The sequence below is a fragment of the Anopheles coluzzii genome, chromosome 2 (genome assembly GCF_943734685.1).
Source record: "Anopheles coluzzii chromosome 2, AcolN3, whole genome shotgun sequence".
In the NCBI taxonomy this organism is placed as follows: Eukaryota; Metazoa; Arthropoda; class Insecta; order Diptera; family Culicidae; genus Anopheles; species Anopheles coluzzii.
In genome coordinates, this window is record NC_064670.1 from 42,878,870 (window position 1) to 42,905,908 (window position 27,039).

Here is a 27,039-nt window from a genome sequence, read left to right on the forward strand (position 1 = left end):
TTTTGAAGGTGTAGCTCGAAAAGGTGATACAACTGTGGTTAACGGTGGAATCGTTTTAAAACTCTTCCCTAAGTGAGTTGTTCTATGTTATCGAGATGATAATTTTGAGTCAGTTGTAGTTAAATGATCGAGGTTCTATAAAACGTGAATTATCGGCATGGTTTGAATTTAAACACATGCTTTTACCCTCATTACAAAACGTTCCTATTTCAGCTGTTCCTTCAAACATTGTAAAACATCGCAAAGATAAAACATCGTACAGTCCGTACACGAGATTCTCGGTTTATGCGTTCCCGAGGCATCTTTGCGCATCTCGAAAATCCGCGTAAGATAAATATCACGTTTGCTAGCCAAAATACAGCTAATAAAGTTGATTTTTTTTTTGGTTTAATTTAGTATTTTTTCACATTTAACCACTTGTTTAATGCGATTCGTGCAGTAAATTGAGAAATTTCTGGCTTTTTGGTGGTTTGAAAATTTGGAAAACACAGTTTAGCATGTGACAATTCTTGCAGCAAATTTTGCTGATAAGACACATGAACTGTAAAATTAAGAAAACCGCGTATTTACGAATCAGTGTAAATTGAGATCCACGTATCTCGGGAACAGACTGTATATCATAACCAAGCGATGAAATAGAAAATCTCATATCGACGTTTACACGATGGTTAGTAATACAGAAGCGTGTACACGTAGAACTTCTAACGTGTTTTGCTACTGGTTTGAATGACCCAGGAAATCTTCTAAGACTCACAATAAGTTAGTTTTAAAATTCTTTGAAAATTTTTAATAACTTGCTTCAATTTAATTGACATCAAAAAGTGCGTTCAAACAAACACACATTTTATCCATTATTTTCACTGCGTTTTTAAGATTCCCCGTGTAAACGGTAAACCAATCGTGACGACGACCATTGGCAGAAGTGTGAAACGTACGATATGCTTTCTCCCTTTTCTGTACGTATTGTCTAGCACGGAGGGCCTACTTCTGTCTGGCACGTAGCCGCATGTATGCTCTCGTAAAACAACTCGAACACATACCGTGTGTACGTGCAAGCTGGAAAGAACGTCCGAGCATAGGCCTGGTCTAACAAAATCATTACCAGTGCTCATCATTGCAGGAGGGCTCGAGCAGGGAAGTCTTGAGGGAATTTGCATATCGTTGCACAGTACCTCGCTGCAGTTTGGTTTGTAAATTGTGAAGTGCACCATTTCGAGTTGAGTTTCTGTGGAGGCTGTGCAATTTTCCTGTACAGCAGAATTGTGCAAGTGTAGTACGTAGTTGCAAAATCACCGGCACCGTGTTTCGCGAGTTCCTGTGGCTGGCGGTCTTACTGACACCGCAAATTGGAGTATTTTTTTGCAACAGAATGGTGCTCATTTTGTGACGTCGCTAGAACCCATCATCCTTCCATGCGTTTGGCCGGATTATAAGGTGCCGCAGAGGATTAGAAACGTCCGTATCTTATCATCTTTGGCAACCAACAGGTAGGTTAAGTACCGGCTTGATTGTACCGATGCACTCTGTACGCAGGAAGTGGTAATGACCACGAAGTGGTTTTTGATAGGCTGACGAGGCAACGTGCAAGATGAAGCACATGCGTGTCATTATTGCGATCCAGCCATTTCTTCTACATCTTTCTGGACGGTGCTCGAGGTCGTTGGAGGCCGTTCGCGAGAGGAGGCGGTTTGCTTGCATGTCAATTTACCGTTTCCGTATAAGTGGTGGCTGCATGTGTGTTTGTGCTGGAATATGAAGCGTCTATGTGTGAGTGGGCAAAGATATTCAACCATCCAGCGTAGTGCACGCAGCGCGTATCAAACACGCATCGCGTTTTGCACATTTTTTTCAGCCAATCAGCCAATGCTCGTTGTTGTTCGCGTTGTGAACGGGCATGGACACTACATCATATATCTAACAAAGCTGATTGTATGTGTGTGTGTGAGTGTGAGTGTGATGTAGAGCTGAAGGTAATTCGTCAACCTAGCTGGAACCGGCTGTATTAAACACGCGCACAGTGAAAGAAACTTCCGCGACCATACGAGGTCGGACAAGTTGCAACAAGAAATAATGGAGGCGAATCACACACCAAAGCAGATGAAACTGAACTCACCCTTTCCCTGGGAAGAACACGGACAAAGGTCTTTATCGTTTCTATACACCCGCCTCATCATTCATTGGTCGAGAAGGTTCATCATCCGAATGAAAGAAGAAGAGTTGTCTAACTGCTCGCGTTGTGCGGTTGTTTGGATGGATCAACTCTCACAACTTTCACTTTATTGCTAGCGTGATACAGATAGAGATATAGAGGACTTGAAAATTGTCCGTCTATTTTGGTGCCACATCGGAGCTAACATTTCGCTGACATCGGTAGCTGGCAAACCGCGTTGGTACCTTGATACCGTGCTAATATGGGCACTTAGAGGTTCTGCAATGCACATAAATGCAATTTTGCAGATTCATCCAAAATACGTAAAAGAGGATCTATTATTTCTCTCACTATTGTAAAGTCGATGAGCGATTTGATGAGTAATTAATTTTAACAATCTCCGTGCTCATTGCTAGCAATCTGTCAACCTGTCATCAGTCAAGCTTGTGCCAAGTTTTAAAACCCTCTGAAGCTTCTTACCATTAGAAAATGCGTTTCCGCTGGCAAGCCGGGAAGTATGTCAGCGACTGACCTTTCTGTCAACCTAGTCCGTCCGGTCCGTCCGGTCCGTCGCCGTCTGTCATGATTTGTCCACACATTCCCCCTCAGCGGGCCAGACAGTGGCGTTCAATGACCTAATAGAAGTATGCTTGGTCTCATTGATCGGTTCTTAATTTTGGCAAATCTAGTTCTGGATGTGAAGGATTCAAAATATTGTTTAAAAATTTCACCCACACAAACAGACACACACCCACACAAACACAAACACAAACAAACACACACACACACACATACACACACACACACACACACACACACACACACACACACACACACACACACACACACACACACACACACACACACACACACACACACACACACACACACACACACACACACACACACACACACACACACACACACACACACACACACACACACACTTCCTTTTATTTCTGTATTTCCACATATCTGCTGATTTCTTAGATACTCTATACAAACAGATATTGTTTTAATTTATAATAATTTATTATATAACATCCATTATTTATGGCAAATAAGAAAAATCTCCGTATATCATTACCCCCTTAATAACTTTTTCGAAACAGAATAAAAATGGCAAATCTGAAAAATATACTATCAATGATAGTAAACCTTCTACTTTTAAATAGCTATTTTTAGCACCAAAAACTATCGGTAGTAGACTCATTGTGATACACGTCATTTCGCTAAGAAAAAAGGTATAAAACGTTATTTTGAGTAGCTTTTGAATTTGCCATCATAACACCATTATTGTTAATCAGCGTTTCGTTACCATTAAATTTTGATAAAATGCCGCTGTAATAATCACCTGTTGACGCGTTGAAGGGTCCTCATCAGAAGATGCTCCAGCGTAACGGATGTCATTCACAGCCTGTCAATTATGATGAAAAAATATATCACTCTTCACAGAACTAACAACACAGCAATATAAAACTCTCCCGTGCTGAATTTGGCTCTGAGCTCATACTCTCTTTTTTCCTCGCCTACGCAATGTAAACGACTAAAATTCATCAAAAAAAATATTCTTTTTTATTTGGTACCAATAAGGTGCATAAAAAACAAAGCCGATTTTCACTCAATAGTAGTGTGGGTGGAGATTTTATTTGTTATCTATAAAAATGTATGCTCAATCGAGTTTGTTCATAGTGTGGGTTGCGAGACTAGGATTGGGAGAACCACGTTCATGAGAATCATTTCTCGCATACGTCTCTCATTGCAACGGCAATGTTTTTTATTCATTCATCTCGTTGAGGCTGGCTCTTTGTTTGGTCTGGATGAAGCGGCTGACAAATCGATTGAATACAATAACAGTGAGGGAAATAGTTATTTTGTGTTCAATCAGAATAATCTATTACAATTAGATGCAATTGCAAATTGTGTGTTTGTTTTCAAATCTGCTGTTATGGAACTAAATTAAGAGCGTTATTATTAAAGCTGAGCAATATTATTTTATTAATGCCTTTTCATTGCTTATTTTAAAGGATAAATGTGTAATGTTTCTCAAACAAAGCCTGGATATATTATTCAGTCAATTTTTGTAAACTTATATCGAATTATCGATTATCTGGCTTAGTATTTCGATTTGTATTGTATTTTTCACGTTTGCAGTAAATTCAGTAAATAATAAAATGTTCGTTAAATAAATACCCACCACCGTTAGAAATGTTCAAATTTGCTCGGCTGCTCTATCGTCGACTTCAGTTACACAACACTCTTCGCTCGGTTTTGAGTTGACCGTCCACGTGAGAGCACGATTGCAGATTAGAAAGAGAAAGTCCGATCAAGCGCAAAACAGCAGCGAGAATGAAAGCAAACGATAAACATTGAGACGGATGAGGCGAACACAGCTTAGGAAAAACTCTCTACTGCTCTTTCGACACCGCCATAGAGCAGAAAAGTTACTCTCGCAAGGTACGACGGGGGTATTTTTCCTTCTTTGGGTCACATAATTTTTCTGCATCTTCCGGTGCTGTTGCCTCCGGTTTTTTTTCGAATAAAGTTGATTGCATCGCGAGTGAAGACGTTCAATTTCATCCTCCCCGTGTGTATATCCACTTTTGACGATAGTCAGTTTTGTACAGCTGTGTGCTACGTCAAAGCCACTCTCGCAACCCTGTACAGAGTGATTGTTGTTCGTCACTATCGATTGACGCCAAAAGAAGTGAAAATAAGGGAAGGTACATCGCGGCGGGTGTGCCAGCATGGTGGAGTCGCCTGGTAGTTTTCGGCCTGCTGCGACGTGCAAATAGTGATGGCGGCGCATGAATGAACACAAAGCGTACGTAGCACAAGTGAGAAACAAAACATAGGACCCAAGGAGAGTCGAGCCTCCGTACGCCATGATTCAGAAAATTGTACTCCATTGTGCCGAGTGCGTCGATGGAAAACACCCTCCTCGTACCGTGCTAAACAGTGAGCTAATTCAAACAGTAAACACTACTACTACACCACTCACTCGCCACTGCTGCTGATGGTGATGAGCAAGAGCGCTTTGCGAGACTTTCAATATCACAGGAATTGCCTTCCTGAGGAGGTGTGGAGTGTTGAATTTCTTTCTCTTTACCTCATGAAACTGAACAAAATCGAACAAGTTCTTTGCGGTTAGTGGCGTTGTACAGTGTTTATCCTATTTGCTGCTGAATGCATTGCACGGTCGAGAAACAATCCTATTCAGCAGATTCTACATTCATCCATCATCTTTAAACTGTGCACCATGGATCCAAGGCAAGCCATAGTATAACGTCTTACTAAATCGCTATAATGTGTATTTGTGCGTGAATGTGATCGAATGTAAACCCGTACTGCAGAACGGTATTCTGCATAGTAGAAACTTACATCGATACCGATTCCGAACAATGGCGAGCACTGTCTGACCTGGTATTTCCCTTTTTGTGTCGAATCGTTTAAACACTGCACATCGGATGGAATTGATATGTCTATTGTGCACCAAATAATGATGCTCTGATCTATTTTTAGAGGGATTTTGCCGAGTGGAAAGTAGAAAATACGGCCAAAGTTGTAATACTATAAGATAATTAAGAAAATAATTTAAAAAAATGAATAACAAAAAACTGAACTAAATGCACTAAAACAACAATAAAAAACCTTAAAAACGTGATGTTTACTACGCGAGGACTTCAATAAAATTTGTGTCATAAAAATAAATCTGATATGTATCATCTTTTGTTGTAGAAAAGTATTTTCACTGTTATTTTCTTCTACTACTTGAGTTGCGTTTGTGTGGCCTCTGCAGTTAGCACACTCATGTTCAAGACGTTTTCCCGTAATGATGGTGACCCATATTTTTGTCCTTCGCTTGAAAAGAAACAACGCAAGCCTTACATTTGCATTGTAACGGCAATGCGTTTTTCCATAGAAAAGCAACAACTTCGAGTTGTTTTAGTTTTATATTCAATGGAAATGATGTACATATTTTTAGAAAAAGTCTGTAATGTACTTTCCGGAATAACGAATGGCATGTTTGCCCTTTTCCAACACGGAAGGGAATAATAATAGAAGTAAATGCGGTTTTAAAAATAGATTACTTTTTATTGCAGTTCTTTGTACAAGTTTACGTGACCCTGTGTTTTATTCAGACGAAACTAACAAACTGGGGAATACATGTGGAGGAGTGCAAAAAATCCTTCTAACTTATATTTCCTCTAGGATATTTTGTTTGTGATTTGTAAAAGAAACTGCGTCGTACCTAACGTTGTTTGACGGTAGCCACGTCATTAACACCGAGTGGAGTATTATACAATACGAAATCGTTTCAATCGAATCAGATGATCTATAGCTACCCAGGTACGTTTCGCTTCGTACGGGAATCGAAACGAGTTGAAAAAAAAACAACATACCAAGCGCTGTCTCGCTAAACAGTTCGTTATACATTATAGACTTCCTCGTTCCCTCCCGCACTCGTATGTGTTATGAATATCATTTGATTTATTTGTCCTATTTTTTCTTTCGCTCTTCCAATGTGCTCTTCCAGGGGTCAAGCTTTTAGCGCTTTCGAGCACTACAACCTGCTGACGCCATCAGTTCCATCGTCCGGTGCGGTACATTCGAGCAAACCAACGTCAATAAACGGAGTATCACCAATTTCCCGAAGGATGAGGCCACGCATTGAAAATTCCATCGGCGGTAAGTTATTTCAAGTTATATTTCTCAGTTGTACCGTATCTGTGTGGGATATCTATACATTTCTCAAAAATTGTGGTAATCATTCCTGTCATCTTGATCTTGCAGATTAAGTTGAATACAAACAACCTTCAAAAAGTTTGGAAACTTCCGTTTCCATTGCTTGAATGAATCGGAACCAAAAACCCATTCTATGTATGGATCTTTTACCTAAGAATAGACCGCATCACGTAATACTGAATTAATCAATGTGTTGTAAAAAAATACATTGTAATAACTGTAGCAACCCATCAATGAAAGTACAAGTTCCTTTTGGAGGTGTGTCAAGATCGTAACAATCTCTGACGTAATGTGTTCCTGGGGTACCACTTCCCTTTACTGACCGAAGCTGAATAAACTTATGCTGAGCAGATTTCGCTCTTGTTTCGTCAGCGGTGTTCTAGTGTATTACAGCCGCTTCGGAAGAACGTCAAACCATTCCTCGCGTGAAATCTCGGAACAAATCGCGTGCCTTCCTGGTGTTCTATTTGAAGCACTTGCATCCATCGAACGGCCACCCGTCGCACAGAACGCCACGCACACGCTCGCTACTACAGTTGATCGTCTGATCGTACGTTCTTCGGACGTCGGAACGAATTACAATGCGGAGTAAAATAGTAAATTTAGAAAGGTGTATTGTCTCGAAAACCACGCGTCGAACGTGACTTAACGAGCAATAGTATTGTTGTATTTTTAGCAACACCACAAGTCCCTGTTCCCTTTCTTGGTGGTAACAATCGTTGTAGTATATTTTTGGTAGCACCGCCATACGGGTACTACCTTTCTTGTGCATCATTTTGCGTTCGCTATTTTTTTTTCTATGTACCACAAAAGAATGACATACAAGTCATTGAATAGGAAGGGTAAAGCTGAAAAAGAAGCATGAAACTTCTTCGCATTCGTAATTTCGTCGTAGTCAGCAAGGGCCAGGTAGTGTAGAAGCGATGTGAGGAGCGGTGTCGCTGTCCTTGGTCGGTCAATCAAGCAGTTTGGAGATGTTTATTTACAGTTCAAATTGTCTTTGTGGATCGATAGTATGCGTCGAGTGGATGTTTTGTAGATGCGTGAATATTTCCATTATAAAAAGCAAGATTGTTTGGAAAAATGACCTTCTACAACAAAACCGTATGTTGATCGATTTTCAAGGTTGCAATAAAACGATCGTCGATAACAATGGTTTTGATCGTATCTTAACTTTAAAAAACGTGTGTGCAAGATGTTGTTATATTTTATCCTTAGTAATTTTAAGCCGATCATTTGGCAGAGCCAGATCGTCATTGACAAAGGTCAAGTAGTTGAGAAGAGCATTTTTTGTCGGGGCATTGTAGCAATGATCATGATATAAAACATTGCTTAACATCATTTACCCTCCGCGCGACGGCAACCTAACAATCGTTGCCAGTTTTATCAATATGACACAGTTACCATGCACGGATGCTGAGTCGGTCTTTTCGGTAGAATTTACACGATCTGCGTACAGCGTGCTTAGTAGCAAAGATGAACGATCGTTGCCGTCGCACAGAGTCTACCAATTGCTCGTCCATTCATCATTTGGTTTTTTCCTCTCCTTTTTTCGTGCTGCGAGAGAAGAAGAGAAAAAATAAGTGACAGGAAAAGCAATAAAAGTTAAACAAATTAAGCATTCTGCTGAGGGGCTCTAGATTGCGATGTGTTTCGAGGGCGGAGGACTTAACGCCAACGGCCAACAATGGGGTGACAACCGTCTCACCATTACGCGCACGATTTAACACGTTTACGTTAAAAGAATTTCACAGAGGAAACTAGGCAATGGAAGAAAACGACACAGCTGACCTAAGGAAAATACTTTGCCGATGATCTAGAATGGTCGATCGTGTGGCGTAAGTGATGTCGGGGCCACCACGTGGCTCTCCCGGTACGTAGAGAGTTCTGCGATTTTCCCCTTCAAGCCAGCCAATGTTTCCTCTGGTTTCGTGTCGCATGATCATCAACAAGCGATGAAGCGTGCAAATTTCCCGCTCAAGCCGCATGTGACTTCCCTGCCTACACACTAGTGACAACGTGATTTGGGACGAGAGGGACACCACACCCCCTGTTTCCATGAGCAATGGGTGCGTGTAGCTTTCGTCCGTCTTGAAATTGCGATCACCTGTGCATTCATTATGAAACCGGGAAGGGATTTCGAAGGATTGCAATCCAATTACTACTGCTTGCCTGCAGGCATCGTAACGTTATCAGGTGATTTTTACCTTCTACCGGTGACTCATCATCACTGTACCACGTGTACTACAGCACTCTAATATGGCTGCTCAGCTGTGCTCAGCTTTATGTGAACAGAAAAAAAAGACTAATATAGTTATTTTCTTCATATTTTCTTTCTGGTTTGAATGAAACTCTGATTTGTCAGGCATGCATATTATCGGTATTTTCAGTATCAGAAACCCGTAACATCTCTATGATTAGTCTGCAATGCTCTGTGACCTATTTATTATTCATGGAATTCGTATTTTTGCTATCTATTCCATAGCTTATGTTTCTTGTGATGAAAATGAAGGTCAATCATTCTCCCCATTTCACGTTATATTTATAGTCCTCAGGAAAGAAATAAACATAATTTGGCCTTCACTAGTTTCGAATGGTATAATAATTGTTATTAACGTTTCAGGTCAATGGATTTGATTAGTTCGATAATTTGTAGCTACATGATATGGGAAAAAGTATATGAACGAACTGCATTGTGGTGTAGGTGTAACAGTGGGTTTGGTTTACTTTGCAAGCAAATCATATCTTCCAGACGAAAGCATCTTTTTGAAGTCTTGGACGATTGTTTAGCATTGCATCCCAATCTTTCTATGCATTCACAATAACATTTTTGCGTGAGGGCCGCGTAATTTGCGTCATGATTACAGCAATCAGCAGCGTCGCCCTCGGATTGTTGACGGGTATAACAGGACAGTTTCGCATTAGGTGATGGATGTCAAGAAAATGGCTGTTAGAAGATAGTATAAGGAAGGAGAATCGCGATGTGTTGAATGTCTGATCTGTGTGTAAGTAAAGCGCGACTTACTAAGGAAATGTCGGGGTGGGGGTAGGTTGAAACTTTTCAAATGAATGTTCATTTGGTTTATTTTTATTACACACTTTTAGCATTGAAATTTGTGACGCTAGTTTTACGTTTATATCTGTCGAAATGCGCGACACTCTGGTGTAGAATGTTTTTCATTGCAATTGAAATTTTAATTTTCATTATATGAGAAAAGCGAATTTTGAAACATAAAAAAATATGTAATTTTTGGTAGACATCGGTATAATTTTTCGACATATATTCTTATAAACATATAAACTAGCAAACAAAAGCGTTCGACATACCTGATTCACAATACAGTTTTATCCAGTTTATTCCACATTGGGTTATGCGATGTGTAGTGCGAATCAACGCCACACGCAACGTTCAATAAACAAACGGTGAGTGCTGATTTGCGTAAACTCGTAAATTGTATTAATTCACTGCGTGTTCCCAAATGTGTGATGCTTTTGAGGCAGGCATGCTAAATACGATATCTGCCATAGGTATCACACAGATAAGGCGTGTTCTTCCTAAGATCCCAAGGCACAGTTATGGCTTTTGTACTTCCTTCAAGCAAACAGGTGGTTCATTTTTATGCATTGTTTGATTCATCGTATAGGATATCCCGAAAACTTCAAATGTTATGTTTAATATTTTTTCTTTTCTCGCAAACTAACTAAATAATGTAAATTGCGTGTTGCATGATATGAAAGCTTGCGACGCTGATCCATATACCAGTCTGTTTAGCTACTGTTGAGTTTGCCTTAATTAAGTTAGTCTTAAACAGTTTCGGTGGTTAACGAAATCTGATTGCAGTATTCACATGATTCTAACCGGTGTTCTAAACCACGCTGAACACAGCTCAGCGCATGGAAAGTTGTGTTTGGAAAAGCGTTTAATAATTATAACACGAACATCATTGATGAACAACTTGAACAAGGAAACGCCAATGCCCATATACCTAAATGAGGTTGCAAAAGCTGTTTGGTTAGTTTAATAACAAGTTTGAGCAACATATTGCAGTATATTGATGAATGATCAATGATGACGTTGATGATGATGGATATGCAACACAGTAACGTGGTTGCATTTAATTAAATAGCCAGCCGCGCTCGATTGCATACATTTCTGGCGGGAACAGAAGAGAAACTCTTTTAGGAACTAGTGGTATCAACATCACAACGCAATTCAACAAACTTTAGAGGTTAACAGCTTGACAACCTTTCCTTCGGTTCTAAGGATGTTGGAAACCTTGGAGCTGAAGCGGCGGGGCGCTGTTGATGCTATTTGTAGGTCTAGTTGACGTTCGCATGTTCTTGACCTCCCTCAAGCACTCACGGCAAGTGTGGGTGGGATTAGGGACAATGCCACTGGTGCTATGTGGGAGAACAAGCATTATCGATAGTGTCCGCGTACCCGGTCACTAGAATTGCTTTCGCTTACGGGAAGGGTGTGCACTACACTCGAAAAAGTGTACTACGTAGTCGTCTATTTGGTCGCGACGGAAGACATTTCCCCGGCCCGAATACGCCATTTGTAAACGGCATGTAAGCAACAGCTGTTGTGTGGGTGTAGGTAGTGCAAAAGGATGATTAACACACATACAACAGATATCAGTGAGCGGACTACTACCCCAATACCACCGTATCGACACGCTATCGATGGCGCTCAGGAGAGGGAAAGCGGCAGCACGTGCCCTCCAAAATGGCAGTAAATACATGCAACAGACAACACAGACAGCCGCGCGCTCGTTGTGAGTGTGGGGGAGTTTTTTTTCATTTTTGCAAGATAACCAGTACCAGAGACGTTGGTCCGTCCCTTGCGCATAGGTCGATGGACAGGTTTCCCGCTGCGTCAGTGCAAGGTGGCCTCCACAACGATCGAAACCTGAACCAGAAGAGTGTTGTTGTCAGTCGATTGGTAGTAGTCGGCGGGACAGCACTTGTCTCTCACGTTGGTTCGGTCTGTGCGAGACTAGTAGGTCCTCTAAGCCAAACTGCCCAGTTCTTCGCCTTCGTTGGCATTGGAGGTCCTTAGGGAGATTTGCAAAGAGCACCACCACCTGGCTCCGGCCTGGTGTGTGCCCGTGTGGCTAGAAGCCGTAGTAGCGATACTGGGCGATGGACAGTTATCTTTGGTTCGAAACTTCCGGAAGCTTCTTGCAGAGCTCGTAAAGGTATATTTTGAGTGTGCTGCCGTTGTGTGTGATGGGTCTGCGCCAGTGAATCTTTTTCCATTGCGAAACTGTGTCAAAAATAGGTGAGCCTGAAGGCAATGTAGACAGACTTACACACGAAAACGATCGAAAAGTGTACAAAAAGAAGACAAAATTCGTACTGCTTTGGAGTCACTGTTTTCACCAGCTTTCCGGTGCACATGAACGAAGCAGACCGGTGTTTAAAAAGATGTACCATTCGGTTCGAATTTGCTAAAACGGCCATTCTGCTTGGCGGTAGTCTACGTCGTCGGTGATCCTGAAAGTGGAACGTAGTGCTGAAATTCGGCACACGGCCATCAGCAGGAGCGGTGATGGATGTTCGTTCTTTGCCTGCGAATAGCTGCATCGCAAACGGTACTAAACCATTTTTCGCGAAAAAGTTGTAGCAGCAGTCGCCGGCTGCCATGAATATGCTAGCTCCAATTTCACGGTGAGCTTCCGTTTGGCCGATTGCCGAGCAAACCGAGGTAGCCCAACGTGGATCCGTGTTGGCTGGACACGGGGGCGTAAAGTGGATGCTGCATCGCGCCTTGTAAATGTGTGCTTTAAAATAAAAAAAGGCCGTGCCTTATCTGTGATCTGTGATAGTGCAAAACGGGGACTGGAAAAGATTGCCCTGGGTAAACCATCGAACCGTTTGGTACCTAGTGAGTGAGTGTATGTGTGATATTAGTGTTTACTTCCGTCCTTGTCTCCACTCGGCGACCATCACGACTATCCCGAACCCGGTAAAACCGGCTGACGTGTGCAGAGCGTGACCTGACGAACACAGCAATTAAAAATAAGTTCCTCAACCTTTGTCTCGTCGATACGATATTGCGGTGCTAACGAAAATGACGAGAAAAAATATTATAAAGTTTTCATACGACAGTGGTAAGTAACCAATATTTTATGAGAGGCTACATGCTGTAGGGCAAGCAAGTAATTTGTATTTGTGTGGTTAGTTGTAAGAATGAGTCGCAAGAAGTCAATCAGTCTTTGTGTATGACTCTTTGGCTGCGAACTGTAGTCCAAGTAACACTTTTGTCAGTGATCTTGCATCAGATAGTATTTTGAGTGACGTGCGAAGAGGGCTATTAAAATAACCGAAGGGCGAGAGAAACTATCTTCATCACGAAGGACGAACAATTAGCCCTAATTGCATTAAGGGACGATGGTATGTGTGTATTATTTTTTCCATTCTGGAATTACTTACCATTCGTCTAGTCTACCGATTGACGTCAGGACACATCGACGATCTATGGGAGATCGTGTATAGAGAACTAGTTGAAGAGAATATTTTCAACACGTTCAAAATAAAATGCAAATACCCCAACAACACTAACACACATGATCGTTTCAGTCCAAGCCAAGATGCAAATTCTTGCTCGAGGGCCAGCTCAAAATTGGAAGAATTTCAGCCAACCATGGTGGGTTTATTTGTAAACAATTTCAAGATCTTCGGCGCCCGCAGCAGTGCTGAGAGGGGCAAAAGAAACCGTTCCAAAAATCCAGACCATCTTTGCCGTCAGACGATAGGGAAATTGCGTTGTTTTCTGTCAGCTCATTAGCAGCAAGTTCAGCAAAACGTGCAATTCGTATGAACTTCCAACTTCAAACTCTAATTTCTCATATTTGTAAATGGCATTTTTTCAGCGACGCGTGTACGCTCAACAAGCGACAATAGGTATTATTATTTCATTATCCCGGATCGCCCCGCGGTCGCATGTAAGACGCGTTGGCACCAAAACGCCTTTTCCTTTCCTTATTGGATCTCACGGACAAGTGTTTGCGCGAAGTGACTGGTAATTGTGCATATTCATGACTGCCTGCACTGATTACGTCGCATCCGTAAGACAAGCAATTCTTATTAGGAGCAGGAGGCGGGAGTTTCTGTACACATATATGCATTTTTTACGACCACTAATGGCCACTCTGGGGAACGGCCGTTTATAACTAATAGCAGGTGAAAGATGATTGCTGAGAAAGCAAAGCGAAAACTGCACTCCTATCTTGGCATAATGCATTGCACAATGGTTTGTCATCGCTTTTGGCACACGGATGAAATGAAATATCCCATTCTGATCCGTGTGCTGTAGCGTGTTTTGTTTATTTTTCTGATCCCCCTTTTTCGGTCTCTGTCTTGAGACCGTTGATCATGTATCGGGCATGAACGAAGTCTCATTTCGCTAAACACAGCCACGTGCCAAAGAAGCCAATGTTTATAATTAACGTATCGGATTTTATTTTTAGTTTACTATCATCGTTCTGCTATCGTATACAAACAATTGACCACACCGAACGGTTTAATTACATTCCATATAAGTGCTGACTGAGGTGGACTGTTTTGTTTGCCTGTTGCAGAATATTTTTATTGAACCACATCCGTTGATTCAATTTTGTATTAACCATATTGTTATGTTTGAAGTGTTTTATCGTTAGATTTTTCAGTTGAGGTGATTTTTTAAATATTCATTGTACGTAAAAAAGCTATTAAAAAAAGTGCTTAGTGGTATACATTCGCCTCTTATTTGCTAAATAATGTTAATAATGATAATTTCCAATTCCCTTGTTGCTGTTTAATTGTAGTTCTTTTTTAATGAGACTACTATCCCTTTGCCTATTTTTCCTCTATTTTGCTATTTAATTATGCATTTCTCGGCAATCGGCAAATCAGCTTGTTTAGAATGTTCTAAATTTGATGTGAATTGTGTGTGGTATGGCGAATGAGCTGTGTTCTTGAGTGCTGTGTTATTTATTTATTTATTGATATATCGAGTGCTATTTGTTGTATGTATATGTATGAGTATATTGAGTGTTTCTATTTGAATGTTTATGTCTTTTAATTAAAAAAGATTTTACCATTGCTTCTGTAATCAGAACATTCAGAACCCCTTTTTTCTAAGTTTCTGCCTGCCTGAACCACTAGTGGGCTTGGCTTTCGGTGACGTATTGATTTCCCATAGCGGGATAGTCAATTCCACGTATGAGGGTACGGTCGATTCGGAGCTAGAACGCATGACGGGCATGCTGTGAAGTCGTACGAGTTGCCGACTGTACCAAGAGATCGATCAAATAGTAAGTTTCTCTAAGAATTCAGTGCTTGTTTATTAAACTAGTCCAACAATTAAACTTTTTTTTTATTGATAGACTAGTTGATTAAAACGCTTTGAGGTTGCACACTTATCAGAAAACTGTAGATATTTACCTGTGTAATGCCAAGTTTCTCTGCGCAACTGGTCAGTCCTTGCTAAACAAAACGATCTATGTGAGGCTTGAACCCACAACGGGCATGTTGTTAAGTCGAGCGCGTTGATGATTGCACCACGTGACCGCGCAACTAATTGAAATACTTTTTACTGTAACTGCACAAAGAGGCAGCTGGCAATTTGTTTCTTAAATGAGATTGGATTTGTGTGGAATTGCACAAACAATCTGGCATGTTTCCTAAATGTTTTCGTATTGATAATGTAAAGTTTTGAGTTTTCTGTGGGGCAGGAGTTTTATTGCTGTGATATGCACCGAAAATAATACAATACAATATATACAATAACAATATTAATGAAAAGCGTTACGGCCAATAAATATTCATGCTGTGCAAATGGGCCAGCATCGCTTCAACTGGGGACAGCGTTGATTTGAAATTTAAGTGTGGCCTTCATTGCACATAATTAAAGGAAAGGAAAAACACATCATACGCAAGCAACCGCAGACATACAAAACGCCGACGTGAATCTTATGTCATTAGGCAATCTTCCAAATGCTCGATCGGAGATCATATGGACACATACCAATGTTTTTTTTGACACGATTTGGATGCAAAAAGCCGAGAAAAAGCATGTCAAAATACGAATGATTATTAAATAAAAATATCATACATCTCTGCAGCGGGAAACACCCGACAGACTTTGTACCGTTGGCACAAGCGTCACTACCACTATTCAGTGTTCGTTTTTTTTTGCACCCGACAGCAGCTGCCGTGGGGTGCAGTACGCCGCGGAGTGCATGTTTTCCGGCTCGATTGATGCAGTTGGTGGCATGCAGCGGCATACAGTTTCTCGCAGTCATTTTACCGCACGACCCGCTGATTCAGATCGCAGATCGCCACATGCGGGTCAACGACCGTGTGTAAACACGTGTGCCAACGTAAATTCGAAGAAAAAAAAAACGAAGGAGATTACCAAATGCAAATCTCATTTCACGGTTGCCGAATGCAAGGAAAAGAAATGTCTTGTAATTAACGCAGTTGCTGAATTGCTGAAGAATTGGATCTGCTGCATTTGGCATCAGACTCTCGGTGATATTAGTGGGACGCGACGTCACCTAACATGTTGAGCAGAGTTAATTTTAGCATCGTTAACTATGCAGTGCTTCACCAGGATGAAGTGAAAGTAATAGCCGTCGCCATCCGACGGTTTGGTTTTTTTGGCGTGGAATTGCGGAAGTGTTTTATTTGCCAACCGGCCAACAAGGCTGTCTGTAAATGGAGCGTGCGAGGCACAACCCCTTTGGCGTAAACAATGTTCTAAATTGCTATCATATCAAATTTAGCTGATAGGACGCGTAGAGTAGTGATGGTAGAAGGAGCAGGCTGAGCGGGATACTACAGCTTTTTGATAAGCATTTAACGATGTAGTATAACATGTATTTATTGCTTTCGCGAATCACACCACTGTTTGATGATGGTTATGGACAATGAAATAGGCTGCTCACTGTCTAATTGCGTCAAATTACGCTGACCTTCTTTTCAATCAGCAATGATCAGCAACAAAGTGGGAACGTGACTTTCTTGTGGCTCTTGCCGTCGCGAAATGGAATTCTTCACATGCTAGCCAACGCTGCGATCCCAATAATTGGCGCTATCTCTTATTGCTCTGTATCAGGGTGTTTGTTGGATGGGAAGGAGGGAGGTGTTGTATTACGATGACGTTTGGCAAAAGCTTCTTGATAGTGTCTGGTATCTTTCAATTGTCATCATAAACACCCAGCGTTTTAATAAACTGCTTAAATATGTATGGCTAATTTCTATTGTTCGATGCTGATTATGCGATCGTTAAGATTATGAGTAATGGTGACGGCAATTTTATTATACAACAAAATTGATTGCAGGTTTACGATGGAGACATTGCGAAGCGATTTTTTATATCGAGAACTTATATTGATTAGTTTCGTGATCTATGTTTGGCATTCTCACTTTTGGTTTGGCTTCCATTTCAAATTCGCTTAGTAAACGTTTATTGATTTTAGCATAAATGAAAAATAATAAAATCGTAATGAAATTAGCAAAACATATGGGACGTTGAAGTCGGAGAGAAAGTGACATCTTTACGTAAAATACATTGTCAATAGGCATATCCAACAAGGTTTTTTTTTAAATTATATGCACCGTTATCACGCGAGCACCGGGTACCGGGGCGTGTATCAAAGTACAATCCACTTAATGTCGTTTATACAGTGAAAATCCCGTGCAACGGTACGGAAATTGTTTGATGCGCAAAAAGCACGCCTGGAAGATTCGCAACTTTTGTTTTGTTGTTGTTTTTGTTGCCAATTTCCTCCCCTTTGGGGCACTGCAGCCGGTTTCCTCCGGTTAAAATACTGTTTAATCGATAGGCTTCCCTCGGCGAGGTTTCCTGTTGCAGCACACACACAGGCCCTTCGTAAACAAGGGCCGTGGTGTGCTTTTTATCAATAGCGTTCCAATTTCATACCTCACGCCCTTCCTCTTCATCAGCGTTCTCGATCGCCTGATCAACAACCTGGGAGCGAAGAAGTTATCTAATCGAGGTTTTTGGACCAAAATAAACTTCCGTTCAGGGCCACTGCAATGTCTCAGATACTGACGGTAAGCTTCCAGTGCACTTGTCACCACATCACACACTGTATAAACAAAAATGCAAACTTAATCATCATAATGTCGGCCTAATTGGCCTAAGTTTTCAATGACTTCAAAAATGATGGTAAAGACTAAACTTGTTCAAGCTGCACAAAGCCCCGCATCCAGTTGAATCTAAACGTACGTACTACGCAGTTGTTTTGTGCAGATGGTAGTAGCATCAACGATTTTTAGCCTTAACTCACCTGTCGTCTTAGTTACCACTCTGTTTATGTTACCGGTTGTTCCTCCGAATCCCCTGCCGTCGCCGTTCGTTTGCTTCGTTGCAAAAACTACGGACTGTAAACAAACAATGTAAGGTTGTTGTTGTTTTTTTAATACGAGTTCCGTGCGTTTGGTTTTACCTTGGAACTCTATTCGTCTTTGCCTCCTCCGGTACTACAGATTTTTGTTTTGGCACACAAATTTACCGTGCTGATGCTTGTACATTTTGCTGACGTCGAGTTGCCGGTCTTTTAACCCGTTCCTATCCGCCCACCGTTGCTGTTGCTTCTGACAATTCATGATTTTGTCGATGATGGTAAAAACACCGATATTCGAGGTCAACTGTCATGCCGCGTGACAGCCACCGTTGTCGCTAGGCCAGAGTAGTATTTGCGTTCTTCTGCGTATTAGTCGTCTACAACTATTTAACTTTTACTACCAATTAACCACCAGATATTTGGCGGAATTGAATAGTTGAATGAAATCCATCCAAAAATAAATCGTAAAACGGGTTTGTTTAGATAAAACAATTAAAAAGCATTGTAATTGTAAACACGTGCCAGTACTACTGTTTGGCTTAGCCACGTGCTCGTCCATGTGGACATAAGTGTGGTGTCTACCGTCACCGCGGGACAGTACAGCAAAAGTAAGCAAGTGTAATTGCACGAGTCAGCAACCGATGCACACACATGTTCGCGAAACAGGGAGGTGCATTTGGCCAGTGCATGGTTTAAAGAGGCAATAACAAAAAATCCCCTACGATATGTGCATCGCGTGATTCGTATAAATCTTTAGGCTGCTTGCCGCGTGGTTATTGTGCGTCTGTTTGAGAGTGTACGGGCGAGGGACCAACCACATTACTCATGTAACAGATAAAAGCACGTTATCTTTTCACTGACGTACGTTTCTATTTGACCGGTATGGGATGTTTTTGTTCAGTGTTGTGGTATCGCCCCGTCGGCGTGCTAAATTATCCGCAATGATAACGAAACAACAAACAGTGTTAACGGAGATAACGGGGAATAGACTGTCTTAGGTCTTCCTGGTCTGTGTTAAGCGTGGATTTACATATGAGGTATTTTAAAGACTGGACCTGTCTCCAAAGTCCACAGCTGCTGTATCTTGCCAAGATTTAACACTGGGATATGTTGTTGAAGGATATTGCGTAAGCGTGAGTGAACAAGTGTTCGCCATTGTTAATGCAACAGGAAGGAATTAATATAGAATAGATGTAAACGCATTTAAGCTTTCACCTGTGTCATACTTCCCAATGTCAAGAAACTCGGCACTGAAACATTCGACTTCTATTTTCCATTTCCAGACGATGCCATGGAGAGCTGCGGCTATCTGAAGTTCACGGACGAAACCATGAAGTCAAGCTTCTTGCAGAGTCTCAGTACGATGCGGAAAAACCGGCTCTTCTGCGACGTGGTATTACTGGTAACTATTCTTTTGTACATGCTATGATTTATAGCGGTCAAAGACGATGGGAGTATTACTCCCCTCAATCGATCGGTCCATAGATCTGTAGCTCGGGCCAAGCTTCGGGTTGTTTTCGGATAAGCTAAAGTGTTAATACCACTCATTTCGGTCGTCATTTCAGGTGGAAAATACAGAAATCCATGCGCATCGGAATGTGCTTGCTTGTGTTTCGCCGCAGCTGATGGAACTGTTCAGCACGGATGCGGTAATGCCCTCGGCGACTCGGCTGAAGAAGTACGCACATCATGAACTAATTGGTTATCCGTTCGTCTTTTCCGCAGGGCACACTGAACGGTGGGCCAACCGCAGCCAGTGACGCTAAGCTGCCCTGCTATCGGCTGAACGGGCAGATCACGAAGCACGGCCTGATGTATCTGGTCGAGTATGCCTACACCGGATCATTGGAAGTGCCCGATGAGATGGTGAGTGCTAGTATGCGTTCGCATCTAAGACAGGCCCGCAGATTGTTTCCGTCCCCAAGCGGCTAGAGCTCGATTTAGTAAAGCATATACCGTACCGAAGTACGAACAGAGCAGTAAAAAGCACACGCCCTTCTATGCGTGTTTTGTTGTGTGGTTATGGCAATGTAGCACCAAAGCCTAGAATAGTTTGCCGTTCAATGGGAATCTGTCACTGATAGTGGCCACCATCGGCAGGTTCGCGTTGTGCCCGCTGGAGCTGAAACAGCCGCAACGGGTAGAATGAGCCGATGGTGGTGACACTGCACAGCTCGACGACTCGCCATTGCTCCACACGCCCGCGGCTTCTCTGGTCGGGTTTGGAGAGACGGCAAACGGAAACAACGGCACGTGCGCGCACACACACATTCTCTTCCCATCCCAATTTTCCCGCCTTCCTTCGGCGGTCCTCAAAAAACATACACGCACACAGACGCGTGCCGCGTGGGGCGCACGATAGAGCCTGCTAGGAAGGCGAAAACCCGTGAAAGACACATGGCACTGTTACGACAAAACATTTTCTAGATCCGCGATGTCTATCTCGCTGCCTGGCAGCTGAAGATCGATAGTGTGGTGAAGGAGTGCGCCCGCCATCTTGTGAGCGAGCTGGAGCCGGACATTTGCATCGAGACGCGTTCGCTGCCCGGTATCGAGCGGAACCGACGCTTCGTGCAGGAGGTGGACGCGTACATCGCGAAAAACTTCCATCTCGTCTCGGAGACGGCCGGGTTTCTGCAGCTGCCTTGCGTGCTGATCGAGGTGCTGTATCAAACGCGCCAAGAGATGTCGCTGGTGGCGGAATGCTCTTTGGGACGGCTCGTTATCGACTGGATTCGGCGCCAGATGACGAACGAGGATGTATCGGTGAGTAAGGACCGGAAGCTTACCGGCAAAGAGAGGACGTGTGGTACAGGGATGTTATGGCATGTTTGTATGTATGCTGCTCTCCTTACAGGTTTCCTCGCTGCTAGAACGCTCGCACATGCTCTACTTGGCACTGGATAATTCACTGCAAGACTGTGCAGATCTGCCACCGGGACAAGAATCGGAGAGCGATTTGGTGCAGGACTACAAGCGGCTAGTGCTGAAATGCCCGAGCAATAAGAAGCATCGCAAAGCGTTGAAAACACCTGGCAGGCCACGCATGATACTGTACAGCCGTGACATCGGTGACCGTAGTGATGCCGCGGATGCTGCCACCACGGAGATGGATTGGAGTTTGGTTGGCTGCAGCAAGCTTTCCGGTAAGTTTGGCTTGTCCCATATCGTCTGCACCATAGATGTGGTTCATATCAAAGACACATTGTAGTTGTACTGATTGCTATTATCTTTTTTATCCATTCACTGCAGACCATTCGTACGTTGCGCTCGTTACGCTGAACGGCAACCTGGCGCGTTTATCCATTCAGCTGCGCCTGAACATCCCTACGACACCGTCCCCGATCAACACGCCGGATGTGATGAGCACCAGCGTCAGCAGGGATGAAGATCTGGACGAATGCCAGCAGCCGGAACTGTTTTGCGAGGTTGCTACCATGTCCGGCGCCAAGTGCGGTCTCGGTGTAGCCGAGCTTGAGGGCAAGCTGCTCGTCTGCGGCGGCTACGATCGGGCCGAGTGTCTCCGTTCGGTAGAATCCTACTGTCCCGAGACGAACAGCTGGACACAGCAGTCGAATATGGGTGAGGCACGCGGACGCGTCCAGATAGCGGTTATCGAGGGAACGGTTTACGCCGTCGGTGGCTGTAATGGCACGACCGAGCTGGATTCCGTCGAGTATCTCTCCAAGGCGGATCGAAAGTGGAAGAAGATGTGCAAACTACCTCTCGCTCGAAGCAATGCAGGCGTGTGTGCGTTGAATGGCAAGATCTACTGCATCGGTGGATGGAATGGACAGAGCGGCATCAAACAGTGTGACGTGCTGAAGCCGGAAGAGAATCGCTGGTTCTCGATTGCGCCACTCAACACTGGCCGCTATCAGGCTGGGGTGACGGCATACGGCGGCAAGCTGTGGGTCGTTGGCGGAAGCGATGCGTGGAACTGTATCGGCTCGGTGGAGGTGTACGATGTGGAAGCAAACCAGTGGACTCTTGGACCATCGCTCTTGACGCCGAGGTATGACAAGTGGAATGTTTTGATGTGCGCTGAGCTTGCATTACTAATCTTTACCTTTTTCTATTCTCTCTCTCTCTCTCTCTCTCTCTCTCTCTCTCTCTCTCTCTCCCTCACTCTCTCTCTCTCTCTCTTTCGCTCCCGCAATTGCCGTATTCCAGGCGCGGTTGTGGCCTGGCCGAGTACAACGGCAAGCTATACGCCGTTGGAGGTAGTGATGGCTCACATTCACTGAACACGACCGAGTGTTACGATGAGGAAAGCAAATGTTGGATTGCCGGACCGAACCTTACATCGCCCCGCTCGAACGTTTCGGTAGCGGTGGTTCAGAATCGTCTGTACGCGATCGGTGGCTTCTCGGGTAAGACGTTCCTCAGCACGGTCGAATATCTTGACGCTGCGACGAACGAGTGGACCACATTCGTGCCACAAACGAGCGCCAACATTGATTCGCTGCTCGAGAACTCGCTACGGGCGGCTCTGCAGAACGTGCGATCCTCTTCGTCCACCTCGTCGTCGCCGGACCATCTGAGCGGCAATGGAGGTGCGAACGAGAACACTTTCAAACCGATCCACACCGCGCTCAATAACGAGTACAACCGGCAACAGCATTCGCCAAAGGCAACGGCTGCCGGAAAGCAGGACATTCTCTTCACTTCGGCACAGAACAGTGCCAAAACGGCACTGCTGGAAGACGAGCAGGACGACCATGACACCGGGGACCTGAGTAAAACTACGAACGCGACCAAGACAGCGCAGGAGAACAGTATTAGCCTGCTGCAGCAGCTGGCGGCCAACAAGTGTACGGAAATTGCGACCGCCGGCAATCATTCCAGCTAACTGACGCTGGCAACCGCCGGTGGTTTGGCTGCGATTCCGATTGACACGGCCAATGCCGCCACAGCACACCCATCCGTTATCGAATGCGATGACGGCGAGGAGGTGGACTAAGCAGGGAAAGCTGTCTGCACCCATACATTTCCAGATTAATGTTTTGCACACTCGGCAACGGTCCTTTCTTATTGGCTATTTTTCTACACGATAATGTGGCGATGTTTGTAAAGAAAATCTGATTGGAAATATCCAACTGGAAATCTACTACTTGAGGCTGCTATGAGCCCACGCTAGACGAAAAGGTGACGTAAGAGGCAAAGTAAGTGATGATGAGTTTTTTTTTAAATGGCGACAAAAAGAACTAACAGGCGATGATTACAAGCTAAATATTAAATCTACTAGCCAGTAAGTGATTGTCGTTGAAATTTTGCTCCTCAATGGCATACTTTCCAAATGGCGCAGTCCTGTCAGCGGAATGGAAAGTCGGACGGACGCCCATACTAAATAGCTTATAAGCAAGGATAGATCAAGAACAAGTACGATCAATAACTGATTTGCTGCTTGTTGACAGGCACGAACATTCATGTTGTCATGGTTTTCGCGTCTGCTTCGTGTGCTATAACGTGCTTGTTTTTGGTTTGTTCCGTAATGTAAAAGATCGTGGATGAAATTTTAAGAATCTGTCCTAATGGTAGTAATGTAAAGGTGATTCAATTTGCCTACCTTGCCTTCGCACCAATCCCGTTTAAAAAAAGATGAACCCAAGATGCAATGCAATGTGTCATGATTTCGCAAGTTGTGAGCCATTCGTTTGCCGCTTTACACCCTACAGAAGAACACTAGCCGGTAGATTAGTCTTTCGATGCACGATGCGATTATTTGCCACGATTGGTGTTTTGCCACATGCATGCAGACATGCAGACTTCGTGTTAGGGTTAAACAAAGATTGAGCTACATCGCGATGAACGCAATTACCGTGCACTGAACTTGCGTGTTGAACTTTGCACAGCCCCCTAAATGCGCATTCCTCTGGTGTATTGACTAACATTCATCGAACCGCATTACTGTCGAATGTGACGGGAGACACAATGCGTCAACAAAGGGCCATTCTAACCTATCGGTATAACTGCGTGACGCAACATGTAGGCTCACAATCATCACTGGTTAGGGTGAAAGGGAATAGCGCAGGTCCATTTTGTATAACGGATAGAAGCACAGGAGTTGTATGATCACATCAATCCATTACACTATGACAGATGCGTATAGACTGGGTATTGTTTCAGACAAAAAGTGGCACTATTGAACAGAAGGCATGGTCTGTCCACAATTAATGGTGTTAAGTTTCACGCAACTCTATACCTTAAATATTGTAGCTACATAAAAACTGAAAAAAATCTTTAGATACTGTAAGTTCTACTAAAAAATGTGACGTTTTTTTCTAAAGCAATTATTGAATGCACGGAATATTATTCGTATATCACTTTTTATCGGTACGCCGATTATTTCGTATTGAGAAAATGCTCCCGCTAATGGAGACTTTTTGTGCACGTAAGTATGCAAAGTGTAGTATGTAGTGTACCCAAGTGCCACAAATCCACTAAACCAGCTGTGTCAAACTCATTTCATCAGAGGGCCGCAAGTACAAATTTTCAGTGATTCGCGGGCCGCAAAGTTGAGAATGGAAAATATACCCCAATATTTATGTAAAATACTTTTTTACATTTGTATTGTTAAACAAATTGACTTTTTGTACTCCTCGCTTCTTATATGGAATCGTTTGTTTTGTACAAATTCGCGATGTTATTTTTATATGTGCTCTTTTTTATATGAGAAATAAGTTTTAATGTACTTTCAATGTTATTATTAAAATAGGACATTTTTCATTACTCGCGTTCTCTTACGGCAGTTCTGCTAGAAAATATCTGTCAAACACACTTTTTCACTGAAGTAGGAGAAGTCTAGCAGCCTGTAGTGAATCTTTTTCAAGCAATCCGAGCTATCCATCACTGGATGAATAACAAAAATATTTGCTTGCAATTTTTTGATAGATCAAGAGAAAAATTTTAATAACACGTGTTGAAACATTATTTTTCGCTAATTTCCAAGTTCCAAGTGTTCTGGATATATATTTATTTCTTATAACAAGAACCCGTATTTTACGAATAACTTTTTTTTTTAATTACGATAATTTTATCTGACGAAGAGTCGTGGTGTGTGATCCCATACAGATTGGCAATTCTGTTTTTGACACTTGAAGGGAGATGATTCGCGAATTGAGGAATTGAGGACTGTGTGAGCTAATCTATTAATAAGCTTTGTATTGCAAGGCTTCGGCATTTCGATTATTTTTATCCTTAATCTAAATCCTTTAGGCTTAAGCGTAATCATATCATTTTGGTTTTCATTTTTGGGGAGGTTGGAAATTACATTAATTCATTAATTGCAGAATGTTGGGTACAAATAATTCCAGCTTGGCAACAATCATTTTTATTAACATTTATGGTGGCATGATTATGACAAAAAACAGAAGTGGCTCCAATCGAATATCAATGATGTAACATTCTAAGGTCGGAAAAAATCGGAGCCGAATGAATCCTTTACTCGGCAGTCGGGGGCATGGAGATTGACAAATTCGGTGGGACAACCGATGACTCCAACGGTTCCGAATGGGTCTAAACGGCTCTATAGGCTTCGGACGGCACCGAACGGAATTGTTGGTTTGATTTGGCCGGATTCGAAGTCGGAATAGCTATGATCGGAAATGGTTTTGAGCCGTAGATGCGATTCAGACAATCAAACACTAGTTGTTGCAAAGTTTCCTAGTGTATGTATCAAGTTATTTTCATTCCTTTTTCGTTTGTAGAAGATTGACGCAAATATATTTTTCCATACAGAATGTGCAATCGAGTGTGCACAAAATTATGCTAATATTCAGTATTTAATCGAAACATAATACGAATGAGCTTGCATTCGATTCAATGATTATTAAGGGTCTCGATTGATATGTACGTTTGTGTAGAATAAGTTTATGAGATGTTATGGATACATTCATGTTAGTTTCGAAAAATATACCAACAAAAGGATTGTTCTTCTCTGGAAAATTTAATACACTTTGACAAATAGTAATAACAGATTAATGGTTTGCAGTGCTTTTAGCAATTCTCAAAATACTCTCGCGGGCCGCATTCAGAATCGACGCGGGCCGCCAGTTTGACATACCTGCACTAAACGACCACTAAACGGCTTCTAAACGACTCAAGTTCTCTACCTAAACGGAATATAGAAAGACTTCGTTTAGCAGACGGCAAACGACTCATGCATTCTAAAAATAGCGAAAAAGCTGGTGGCGCTCTCTGTTGGTGGGATACCTCAACCAGTTGAGCTTCATCGCTTGGAGGAGAGCTTTCTCATTTCCTCTATACTGTTGTATGGTTTCGCATTGAAGTTATGCATCGCTAGAACTAGAACGGCGATACAATTGTTTAAATACTAAACTCCAATGGAAACCACCAGCACTGAAGCAAGTGAGATTTGAGTAATGGTCGTTGGTGTTGATACCCACGTATCTGACCACACGACCATTCATATAGATTTTTGCTCGGAAAGTTAGAAGGCTATATAGGTAACTTGCCGAAACACATTGCAAGAAAAGGATAGCAATATAATAATCAGTTTTAATACGCCATCTATTGATCAAACCAATGAAGCTGTGGAGCTTTCATTTTTTTTTTTCTATGGATATTCAATTTTCCAGTCGTTTAAGCTTAATCTGTGGCGCTTGGGTAGATTATTACTTACTTACTTATCCAGCGCTATAATCATATTTAAAATATAAGAATTATTACGAACAGAGAAAAGTATGGTATAACTAGCTGTATTTTTTTCAAGAAATTCCATAACAATGATATTGCATGTACCAAAAATACATTTTCGATGAT

The 27,039-nt window shown here is 42.5% G+C and overlaps 1 protein-coding gene across 4 annotated transcripts; it reads left to right on the forward strand.

The window, feature by feature from the left end:
* The first annotated feature begins 955 nt into the window (after positions 1-955).
* Positions 956-24,548, forward strand: LOC120947581 (influenza virus NS1A-binding protein-like). 4 transcript variants are annotated; one of them, XM_040363028.2, is made up of 9 exons: positions 956-1,487; positions 6,687-6,838; positions 19,539-19,657; positions 19,821-19,904; positions 19,981-20,121; positions 20,683-21,021; positions 21,113-21,401; positions 21,508-22,270; positions 22,429-24,548. In XM_040363028.2, exons 2-9 carry the CDS (start codon positions 6,808-6,810, stop codon positions 23,105-23,107), a joined length of 2,445 nt encoding a protein of 814 aa, XP_040218962.2. In that variant the 5' UTR covers positions 956-1,487; positions 6,687-6,807; the 3' UTR covers positions 23,108-24,548. The 4 variants fall into 4 exon arrangements, with proteins under 4 accessions (XP_040218962.2, XP_040218960.2, XP_040218961.2 ...); XM_040363026.2 differs by lacking the exon at positions 956-1,487 and adding an exon at positions 4,632-5,419; XM_040363027.2 differs by lacking the exons at positions 956-1,487; positions 6,687-6,838 and adding an exon at positions 11,786-13,011.
* Positions 24,549-27,039: the final 2,491 nt, after the last annotated feature.